Raw genomic sequence first — 12,060 nt, 5'->3', positions numbered from 1 at the left:
AAAAAATTATTCGCTGGTAGACTAAGGGGCCATTCCAGCTACGTCCGGATGGGTAGGTGAGCTCATGGGCTCAACCTGAGAGAATTTACTAATCCTGTCCTGGTGAAACTGGAAAGGTCCTCCGGGCCACCAGTAATCTTTCAATCATAAAAAAAAGAATTTGCTAACTATAGCCCTAGCAAGAACAGTGCTTCGTAGGTGTACCACAGGATCGGAATCGCGACCCACTGAGAAGATCCGGCGAGAAACTCAGTGGGCTGTGTCTATAGGTTAGTTCGCTCGTAGAACTCTTCGTCGACTTAATCGTCGAGTTCGACGAGGACAGTGACCGGTGTTTGAGGGTCCTAAAAGTACCGAGATTGAATCCGTGGGATCCGACAAGACATTTTTCGGGCGACGGCGCGGCGGTTTTGCCTTGCCCCGTCGCGGTCGGATAATTCTGTCTAGTTCTGTGTACTTAGTGCGAGGTTTTTAACGTTTTCGATAGCGTAAATATTAACTAAATTTGGATGACAGAATGTAACAGACCGATAAAATGGAAGAAGTGTGATAGAAACCTCTAGTTATACTGAAGTCTGTGCAATCGTTAAATTGGCTAAAACCGACAGTGGGTTATTTATTAATAAGCAGCCGGTAGGCAGCGGCTTGGCTGGTAGGCAGCGGCTTGGCTGGTAGGCAGCGGCTTGGCTCGGTAGGCAGCGGCTTGGCTCTGCCCCTGGCATTGCTGAAGTCCATGGGCGACGGTAACGACTCGCCATCAGGTGGGCCGTATGCTCGTCTACCTACAAGGGCAATAAAAAAAAAAAAAAAAAAATATCAAATGCTGTTTTCTAACCTTAAATTTCTAAATTTTATTAACTCAGCGTGGAATAGACGAATTATATAAATTTTGAATTTCGAAAGCCATTACAAATATCATTGAATGTGTTTTAAAAATTAAAACGTAACGCAAATACATATTTTCATATACAATTACGCAGCCCCAAAATCTACACGAAACACATTACAGGCGCCGCGATAGCAGTTAACCAGCGAACAATTACATTTAATTTGCGGATGATTTTTTTAAAGGCCCCTTGTGGGATCTCGTCGTCCCTATCTGATATTAAAAACGACATCGCACGCGGTTAAATTCAACATTTGTTAAAAACGTATCTTGTAGGGGATATCGGTAACATTATATTATTGAAGTGGCACTTGTTATTTACACTCTAAACAACAATGCACACGAAAATGAGCATTAGCGTGGTTTTTTTTTGAATCGATTTTAGATTGCCCGTATTTTAACGAAACTACTTTTGTTATATAACTCCTTTTGTATTTAAATAGTGATTGGCTATTAGCAATTCGATTTTATTATCTGACTATACAATACTATTACATTTCTATGTTGCGTTCATAATTGTGTAGATTTTCTGTTAAATTTGCGAAGATTGTAGCATTTAATAGGTATATTTTTTTTTATTGCTTAGATGCGTGGACGGGCTCACAGCCAATCTGGTGTTAAGTAGTTACCGGAGCCCATAGACCTTTACAACGTAAATGCGCCACCCACCTTGAGATAAAGTTCTAAGGTCTCAGTACAGTACAACGGCTGCCCAACCCTTCAAACCGAAACGCATTACTGCTTCACGGCAGAAATAGGCGGGGTGGTGGTACCTACCCGCGCGGACTCACAAGACGTCCTACCACTGGTGATAGCCGAACACCTAATAGCAGTAAGCCGTATAAGTTGCGCCCTTCAAAGGTTTCTAATGTGTGGACTTTTGTAAAAACATGATAGTTTGTGCTTACGAACGCGCATGTGATTTTTGTATTATTGAGTGCTATAATAAAATATTGCTAGGATACTATGTACTAATTGTGTGCAATCACGAACACACTTTGAATTATGAATGATACGTAAGTAATTCATATCCCCTGCTCACATCAATACAGTTATTTAGTTGATCATCGAATATTCGCTCTTTTTAATGCAATAAAGACATCAAAAATATAACAGAAAAACAACGTTTTCAACCCAAAAAACGTGAGTCGATAACCCGACGGGCGGTCGCGAACTTGCCCTTTGCACTTTGCCCTTTTGTTTTGATAAAAACCATAAAATAAACAACGTTACTTTAACCCTTATTTAACCCTTTGCGACACATGTTGATTAGCCTATAGAATTAAGCAGGAATTTCGACTTTATTGCGTTTGATTTAAGTGTGCGATGCGTAAGATTTTTTTTATATGAAATATGTGAGATGTATTTTCTCGTTTATTGTCATTGAATGGTCTGTTTTATTGCGTTGTATGCGGTCGTTAGTACGATCGTGGGGCGGTGATGTGTTCACATGTGGTTATTGTTGAGTTGAATTTTTTTTGGGTCACTCGTATATCTGTCAAACATGTTGTGTTTTTTCCCTTATGTTCGTACTGATGGTGTTGTGGGCTAACTTTCTGGATGTTTCTGGTATATCTGCCGAAACAGCAATGTAGGTAGGTGAGCTCACGGGCTCTACTTGAGAGAATTTGTTAACGTTAGCTTCAGCAAGAACAGTGCTTCGCAGAATTTACCACCGGATCGGAATCGCGAACCACTGAGATGATCCAGCATGAAATTCAGTAGGCCTCATTTATATAGGCTCGGTTATGAATTTCTAAAAACTTTGAGAACAATTATTTAACATTACTACGGTAGCTTTTAAAAAACTAATCATGTACCAAGAGAATTATTGTATCTAAGCTAAAAAGTTACAGAGCAATAATTACCCGTGGGCCATAATATAAAGGAATCGAACTTAATTCAAAGATAGTTCATATTATATTATGTTGGTTGGATGTAATTCTATTGAGCGGAAGTTCAAAGTTATCAAAAGCGAGATTTACTGGACGATCGTTTCTGGAATGAACTCCCCTCCACGATTTCTCCTAAACGTTACGACATATCGTCCTCCGATGAAGTTTGATTCAAATCCTCAGCTATAACCGCTTGGCTGTGCCGTTGGCAATGCTGATATGTCCACGAGCGACGGTGGTTAATCATCTTGGGCTGCGGTCCATAGGAGCATATGTGCTCGTCCGCCTACGAAGGCAATAATTTTTATTTATTGTTTAGATGGGTGGGTGGACGAGCTCTCAGCCCGCCTGGTGTTAAGTAGTTACTGGAGCCAATAGACATCTAGCACGTAAATGCGCCACCCACCTTGTGATATAAGTTCTAAGGTCTCAGTATAGAACTTATATCACAAGGTGGGTGGCGCATTTACGTGCTAGATGTGTATTGGGTAGGGTAACCCACTCTAACCGGCGCCATCTAGGCGGGCTTCGGACAGTCTGCCGACCGAGAGGGCTGGTGGTCGTGGCGCCGACGACCGCCAGTCCGACGTCCCGAGGGGGAGGGTGATGGGAGAGATGTGCTCCGCACTAAACGCTTCACCTTCCCCCCTTTGCCTTGTCATGAGTTCTGTCTCATGCGAGGTTTGGACGTTGGTTGTTGAGCGACAGGAGGTTTTAGTCAGTTCGACTCTGACATACCCCGCCCAGTATCCCCAGAAAAGGGCGGAAATCCGGCGATTTCCTCCTGACCAAAAAAAAAAAAAAAAAGGTCTCAGTATAGTTACAACGGCTGCCCCGCTCTTCAAACCGAAACGCATTACTGCTTCACGGCAGAAATAGGCAACAACAAAATAATTCTAATCACAATTCTGTTATTTTTAATATGAAGGAACCTATAGTTAGCGACTTTTGTTTGTTTCATTGACAGCAACACAGCACAATCGAAATAATCCTATCTAGATTTTTTACGTTTTCGAATCAAGAAACATGAAAATAAACAATATAGTGGGTACATTGACTGAACGCTACAAACAGAACTTAATTTTGACTTGCGAATGATCAGCGAGAAAGCTCCCGAAGTAGTATAAAGTCAACTGAGAGCTTTCAACTTTGCTATGGTCGAGTAAAGTTTTGAAAAATACATTTCAAAGGAAAGTCGAGACGCAGTGAAAATTACATTTTTTATTAGTTTCTGCTGTTTGACTTTAGCATTCTATTTACACTGGGTTTTATTTTAGTTTCTAAGGCGATATCCAGGTTGAGCACTGGTGATCGTACTTCACTCCAATCAAGTTTTAATGATAAAAACCTATTGCTATCGACAATTATAAAAAAACAGTACTATTCTTAAAACTCACTTTAACATTTATAGGTTTACAAACCTATTTTTTTTTATTTATTGCTTAGATGGGTGGACGAGCTCATAGCTCACCTGATGTTAAGTGGTTACTGGAGCCCATAGACATCCACAACGTAAATGCGCCACACACCTTGAAATATAAGTTCTAAGGTCTCAGTATAGTTACAACGGCTGCCCCACCCTTCAAACCGAAACGCATTATTGCTTCACGGCAGAAATAGGCAGGGCCGTGGTACCTACCCGCGCGGACTCACAAGAGGTCCTACCACCAGTAATTACGCAAACTATAATTATTGCGTTTTTAATTTTTATTACACAACTAGCGACCCGCCCTCGCTTCGCTTCGGAAACATTAAAACACACATAAAACCAAAAAAAAAATAAAAAAAAAATAAAAAAAAAGTAGCCTATGTTCATCAGGGACAATGTCGGCTTCTAATGGAAAAAGAATTTTTCAAATCGGTCCAGTAGTTTCGGAGCCTATTCGAAACAAACAAACAAACAAATCTTTCCTCTTTATAATATTAGTATAGATTAGTATAGATATAGATATTATTCCTTCACCGCGAAAGTCATTTCTGAACACTTGCTAAGTACGTATTTGTTATAATTCTAATATACTAATATATATATATAATTAAATGAAATGTAATTCCATACTTATATTTATTAAAGATCAGTATAAATTTCTAGATATTTTTTCTTTCATACTCAAAAAACAGGAGATAAAACATTATTCTTTTTCTACAATTGCTAACACATACCCCACTTGCAAATGGCATAAGACGTTCGTACGTGAGAGCTACGAACTAGAACCATTTGTCAGATCGTATCTATGAGATGGCTTTGTATCGTCTAGAAATGGTTTTAACAACTTCAATGCGTCTAACTTTTATATAACTTAACTTTTAACTTTAAGTTTTACACTACTGACTATTCTGAATCGATCCCTGATTATTTTGGCTCAAGATTAGTCATATTTTATAATTGTCGAGCACTCGTTCTGAGTTCGTTGATACTTTGGAAGTCGTCGTGGCCTAAAGGATAAGACGCCCGGTGCATTCGTATAAAGCAATGCGACCACCGGTGTTCGAATCCCGCAGGCTGGTACCAATTTTTCTAATTAAATACGTACTTAACAAATGTCCACGTACGCATTCCACAATGAAGGAATAACACTGTAATAAAAATGAAACCCGCAAAAAATATATTGTGAAATGAAGGGTGTTAGACCGCCTTGTGACTCAGCCTGGGTAGACAGCAATACCCTGTATCCCTTGTAAGTTTTCTAAAAGGCTGGTCACATATTAAACAAACATTAATGATTTTCTAGACACACAGGCAGATTAACGAACGGTTTTAATCTTCGATTATGTCATTAAAATTGCCGACTCATTTTGAACAGTAAGCAGGTTCATTTTTATAGACCACTAATGTCTATATCCACGTCGCGATATTACGGTCGTAATTATATTCAAATTTTTTATTTTATTTTCCCGATTATTTTTTTCCTACCTATGCTGGTAGCTTTAGGGACTATGCCAGCGTTGCCGAACGAGTAGGTGAGCTCAAGGGGTTTAAATCTGAGGACGTTACTAACACCAACCCTAGCAAGAGCAGTGCTTCGCACCGGATCGGAAACGTAACCCACTGAGAAGATCCGGTAAGAAACTCAGTGGGCCGTGTCTGAGGGTTAATTTTCCATATCAATTAGCTGATAACTTAAGGGGCTATTCCAGCTACGCTGTGACCGATAGTTGAGCCCACGGGGCTCAACCTGAGAGAATGTGCTTACTCTGACCGTAGCAAGAGCAGTGCTTCGCAGAGTTTACCACCGGATTGGAATCGCGACCCACTGAGAAGATCCGACGAGAAACTCAGTGGGCTGTGTCTATGGTTTAGTTCGCTCGTCGAACTCTTCGTCGTTATCGACAATTTCCACGAGGACGGTGACCTTGCTTGAAGAGCTTAAAAGCGTCGAGAATGGATCCAGGGGATCCGACAAGACATGTTTCAGGAAACGGAAGCTTTGGTTTACCTACTCTAATTATAGGCTAGGTAAACAAAACCTTAAGCGTCAAATAACTAATACCATTTTGCGGTCATTAATTGAAATTGTGTGTTTATAAACGCCACAAAAATCTGTATACTATATACGAGTACTTGTTGGTAATTTAACTTAGTTTGGCTGCCTGTGTAAAGTTAAAAACAAATTTAATTAAAAACATCATTAAAACGCCGAGAGGTTTCTCAGTGAACACTCGTGAGCATTCGCGTTGTGTATCTGCATCGAAAGTTCAGTAGATAAAGAGACTAAGAGTGGAGTACTTAATATATTTTTACAGACAAAACGCTGGTCTACGTCAACACGAGCTTTTAATGTTTCACTCAACTCTCGTATTTAGCTGTTGATTAAATTAAAAAAGGACAACTTGACGTATTTGTCGAGTCATCGCTTCAAAAAAGGCGAAAGCAAATAATTTCCTTTGCACCGGATCGTCGAAAATGGGAGCGAAAGAAATGCCCATTTCAGGCCCAAAGTGGACAATAGATTAGAGAAAAAATACTCAGTGCATTAATAAATATGCATTTACTTTCTTCCACATGAGCGCCACTACAGTTTACAATAAGTAGTTTATGAAAAGTAACTCTACTGAAAAAACAAGGTTTTTGATTTTTGCGGGAAAAATATTGCCAGCATCAAAACCTTTTAAGTATTAAGTAAATATTTTAAGTATATATTTTTTTTTATTGCCCTTGTAGGCAGACGAGCATACGGCCCACCTGATGGTGAGTGGTTACCGTCGCCCATGGACTTCAGCAATGCCAGGGGCAGAGCCAAGCCGCTGCCTGCCGTTTAATACTCTCCACAAGCCTCGTTTGAAGAAGGACATGTCATAGCGCTCGGGAAACACCGTGGAGGGGAGCTCATTCCATAGGCGGATGGTACGTGGCAAAAAAGACCTCTGGAAACGTACTGTGGATGACCGCAGTGGCTCCAGGTAGTATGGATGAACTCTACTCCGGTGGCGGGCGGTGCGATGGTAAAAACGAGATGCCGGTATCATCTCGAACAATTCCTCAGAGCACTCCCCATGGAACATACGGTACAAAATACAGAGGGAACCGAAGTCCCTCCGCAGACCCAGAGGTTCCAAACGATCCGTGAGAATGGGATTATCGACAATCCGAACGGCCCTCCTCTGTATATAAATAAAACATTATAAGTATTCTCTTTAATCAATTGATTTTAATCGATTATAAGCACATAAAATAACATCAAAGCCATACCCATTCGACTTTACTGGTATTGTTTACGTGCTCCTCGTTGTAAGATTTCATAATTGGGTTTTTAGTTACTGTTATCGGTGGACGAGTTGAGTATGCATCCTTTTGACTCCAGCCCGTCCCTGCCGCGGACGAGTTTTATCTCATCCGACCGAATTTTTATTTATTTTTTATTGCTTAGATGTGTGGATGAGTTCACAGCCCACCTGATTTTAAGTGGTTACTGGAGCCGATAGACATCTACAACGTAAATGGCGCCACCCACCTTGAGATATGAGTTCTAAGGTCTCAAGTATAAGTTACAACGGCTGCCCCACCCTTCAAACCGAAACGCATTACTGCTTCACTGCAGAAATAGGTGGCGTGGTGGTACCTACCCGTGCGAATCTGGAGACAATGCAATCAAAGGTAAAGAGAACATGTGCATGTGCATGTAGAATCTACGTACACATACACATGAAGATAGTTTTTTCTCTACATTCATCTTCTATATTGTAGATGTTGCGTACCTATCCTGTGCATACATAAAAAATAAAACAAGGATAGAAAAAAAAACTTGCCAAAACAAAAAAATAATTAAAATAAAAAGGTCGGATCCATCTATTTCGATATTCTTTGACATCCTCCACCGTTTCAGTGAAGTTACATTCTTTCGTTTTAATTAAAACGGTTCAATTGTGAATGAATTCTCGTGATAAATGAGACTTGGTATAATGCGGGTGCTGATGATAAAGTGTGTTTAAGAAAAAAAAAAGGAATTCCGTTTGCTGGCCAAATGAATTCCGAAAATAAAATCTTAACAACGTTTTATTTACTGTTTACAAGAATTGCCTAGAGTTATTGTTAGGAATAAGCTCATTTATCATTAAAAAGTTAAAGCTTAAAAGGCTAAATACGTTTTTACTACTCCTACCACTACCACTAAAATGGTTCAATACTCTGAAACTGGACCAGATTCCTTGCCGCTGGGCTAATTCAAGGGCCAGAAGGGGAAAGTAGGCTAACAGCTGTCATCAAGCCCACTGAGTTTCTTTCCAGATCTTCTAAGTGGGTCGTGTTTCCGATCCGGTGGTAGATTCTGCGAGGCACTGCTCTTGCTAAGGCGCGTGTTAACAACACTTCCGGTTTGAGCCCCGTGAGCTCACCTACATATTAGGGTGAAGCTGAAATAGCCTCTCAATCTATCACCATAGGTTAGAAAAAAAAAGCAGCTGTTGCAGTGCCACTCAGAGGAGGGTCTAACAGTTCAAGAACAGCTACTTCGAGCCCTCATCTGAAAAGATCTCGCGAGAAACCGGGATGATTCAATGTGCTGAAACTTAGCGTCGAGCTTTTCATGATAACCTGCGCTGTTGTTAACCAGAGTTGATCGGGAGGAACCGTAAGGACTTGACTAGGTCGTCGACTGACTCTTACATGAGCAAGTCACCGTCGACGCCATCAGGAGTGTAGATAGCGCGGTCACTCAGAAATAGAAGTGCGATGTGAAACCTCACGTAAATATAGACACTAGTCACTAGACGAATCGGTCACACTCTAGTAACGCTCCAGAATAAGACTGAGAAGCTTTGTGGCTGGCATGAATGTACATTACTTTACGCAGTGCAATTATTTTTTAATCCGACTGTCCCTTAAAGAATTATATTTTCCTCTTATTTTTCAAGCGTGTTTATATCTGTTTGCGTCACAATGTCTTAATGGATTTGTTTAGCCTAGCTGATAATTTTGATGTTGGTAAAAACTCCTGCTGACCACGAATGTTTTACGGCCGTTGTAGAATTATGATGAGATTTTTTTCTGATATACCCGAATAACCTGTTATTTTATCGAAATTTTGTGTATTGTTAAAGCTGTCAATGAAAAATGTAATAATTAATAATAATTAATTTCTTTTTATTTTATTTAAATTTTAATCAATTTGAAAAAAAAATCGGTTAAACAACATCCTCAAACACGCATATTGGACATCCCTTTTCTTGACATCGTATAAATTCGGTAATTCTCGGTACGGTTCGGAAAGTTCACCTGCGGCTATATTCAGACTCGCCAAGTTACGTCGGTCGTATTGTAATGAGCGATTTAGTGGGCAACTTCATTTCTGTTAATTTTGTGTCACGGTGCGCGCGCATCGTAAAATTTCACTCTCATCCATTTTTCATAACGCGCCTAAAGAAGTATAACTTCAAAAAACTCAAAGTAGTTTGATCAAGTACAAAAACCTGTACCTAATTCTACAGAGCACAAGTTTAAGTTGCACTGTTGTTTGTATAAACGTACAGTCGCTCTTTGCTATACGCTGTGTGTTGTGTAACAAATTGGTTCAACCACATCACAACTCGACAATAGCTATTGAGAACGGCTCAATGCAGTTACGTTGTGCCATTTAAGTGTAGCATGTAGGTCTTGATTGAGTTGCTTATTTCTATTTTGAAGTAATAGAAATAAGTAACTCAATTCAAGAGAACTTTTGTTTATTATTTATATAACATATTTTGGACGTATATTCAATGTTTTTTTTCCTACCTAAGCTGATAGTCTTGAGAGGCTATGTCAGCGTAACCCTAACGTGTAGGTGAGCTCTCGGGGCTCAAACCAGGAGGCGTTGTTCACACTGGCCCTAGCATTAGCAGTGCTTCACAGAATCTACCACCGGATCGGAAACGCGACCCACTGAGAAGATCCGGCGAAATGGGCGTTCAATGTACTGAATGATAAATAACACTATCGTTCTTCTCATCAATCTTCTTATCGCGATGTTTCAACAAAGAAAGAACAAGGAACAAAGTAACTCTGGCTCGTCTAAATTATCACTACTGCCTTAAGGGATGGCGGACCCGTAGACGTCCACTGATTATCAGCCCTCCCAGTTGGCGGCCTTTACTGAATTTAAAGCTACCTTAATCATTGTCAAAGAGAGAGTAGACATCAGACAGCGGCCGCCTGAAGGCGAAATTTTTGACTGGAGGTAGAACTTCCTGCGAGTCTGCAGGGTACTACCACTGCGCCTATTTCTGCCGTGAAGCAGTAATGCGTTTCGGCTTGAAGGGTGGGCCAGCCGTTGTAACTATACTGAGACCCTAGAACTCATATCTCAGGATGGGTGGTAGCATTTACGTTGTAGATGCCTATGGGCACCGGTAACCTCTTAACATCAAGCGGGCTGTGAGCTCGTCCACACATCTAAGCAATAAAAAAAATGTATATTAATAGGTTGGGGAAAAGTTTCTTCGCATTTTTTAAGAAAATTCACAACATTTTTTAATATAGTTTATTTACATTTAACTAAAGTATGTATGTACCATTTTGTTCGATAACTTTTTGCCATCTTGTAGGTAGGGACATGATCCCATTGCTATAGAAATTTTGGGGCTTCTGATCAAAATACCGCGACAATTGGTTTTGGCAGTCCTATCGTGATCTTAACCTGACACTGCCTAAAGAATTCTGAAGAGACCGAAACAGATAACAATAACATATTGAATTATATTGCAGTGTAAGCGTGCCGGGCTACGGTGGAGGGTTGTCAGCGTCGCTGCCGGGCGGCGGTGCGGCGTGGGAGCGACTCGGTACGGAGCTCGTGCTGTCGGCGCTGGTGGCTGCGGCGTATTTTGCCGCGATGGAGCGACGGTGGACCGGAGCCGCCCCCGCCCTCCTGGGAGCGGCCTACTGTGCTGCGAGCTTCGTTTCGGTGCGTTACTACATAGTAAAACAAAGTCGCTTTCTCTGTCCCTATATCCCTATATATGCTTAAATCTTTAAAACTACGCAACGGATTTTGAAGCGGTTTTTTAAATAGATGGAGTGATTGAAGAGGAAGGTTCCACTTCGGTAAAGCGGCACGACACGAAAACCCTCTCATCGTGGCCACCGGTTCGGATCGGATCCTCCCAATCCACTAACGGTGCTTTTAGGTACCTCAAGCACCGGTCACCGTTCTCGTCGAACCCGTCGCTGGCGACGAAGGGTTCGACGAGTAAATTAACCCTCAGACACAGCCCACTGAGTTTCTCGCCAGATCTTCTCAGAGGGTCGCGTTTCCGATCCGGTGGTAGATTCTGCGAAGCACGGCTCTTGCTAGGGTTCGTGTTAGCAACGTCATCAGGTTTGAGCCCCGTGAGCTCACACGTAGGTAGGAAAAAAATTTGATAACGTATTTTAGTCAAGATACCCGCATATTTAAATAAACAGCGAGTAGATCAATTACAAATTTTCGATAGATTTGCATGTAACCAATAGCTATATCAACATAAGGACTATTTATCTAACTGCAAATTTCAATGTATGTCGATTTACAGACGAATATAACAAACAAACAAACAAAAAACATCAATCGAAGTCCTTCGAAGGCTTATCTATTCGCTATAAAGGAACACGCAAGACACATAAAACCAGAGAACAATACGTGCGCGTCCTTTCATCTCGCTTCCTGCTTATTGTACGTCAGCTACCTGCCATTGTGGTAGGGCAGCTGACAGAGCATCTGTCGCGCGACATAAATACAGATTCATGTAGTCCTCGTCTTATTTTGGTTGCGAATTAAAATGAAAATTTGATGTATATTTGTAAACATATTAGGGAGTTCCCTAAAAAGT

The 12,060-nt window shown here is 40.8% G+C and overlaps 1 protein-coding gene across 1 annotated transcript in view; it reads left to right on the top strand.

Moving 5' to 3' along the window:
• The window catches only part of bib (MIP channel family protein big brain), an 82,445-nt gene that overhangs the window by 61,156 nt on the left and 9,229 nt on the right, over positions 1–12,060 (top strand). Inside the window, exon 3 of the mRNA XM_028180415.2 lies at positions 10,961–11,156. Within this exon, the coding sequence (XP_028036216.1) occupies positions 10,961–11,156 (196 nt within the window). The remainder of the gene's footprint in view (positions 1–10,960; positions 11,157–12,060) is intronic.

The sequence above is a fragment of the Bombyx mandarina genome, chromosome 05, assembly GCF_030267445.1.
Source record: "Bombyx mandarina strain Sakado chromosome 05, ASM3026744v2".
Taxonomy (NCBI): Eukaryota; Metazoa; Arthropoda; class Insecta; order Lepidoptera; family Bombycidae; genus Bombyx; species Bombyx mandarina.
This window is presented reverse-complemented; position numbering and strand designations above follow the sequence as displayed.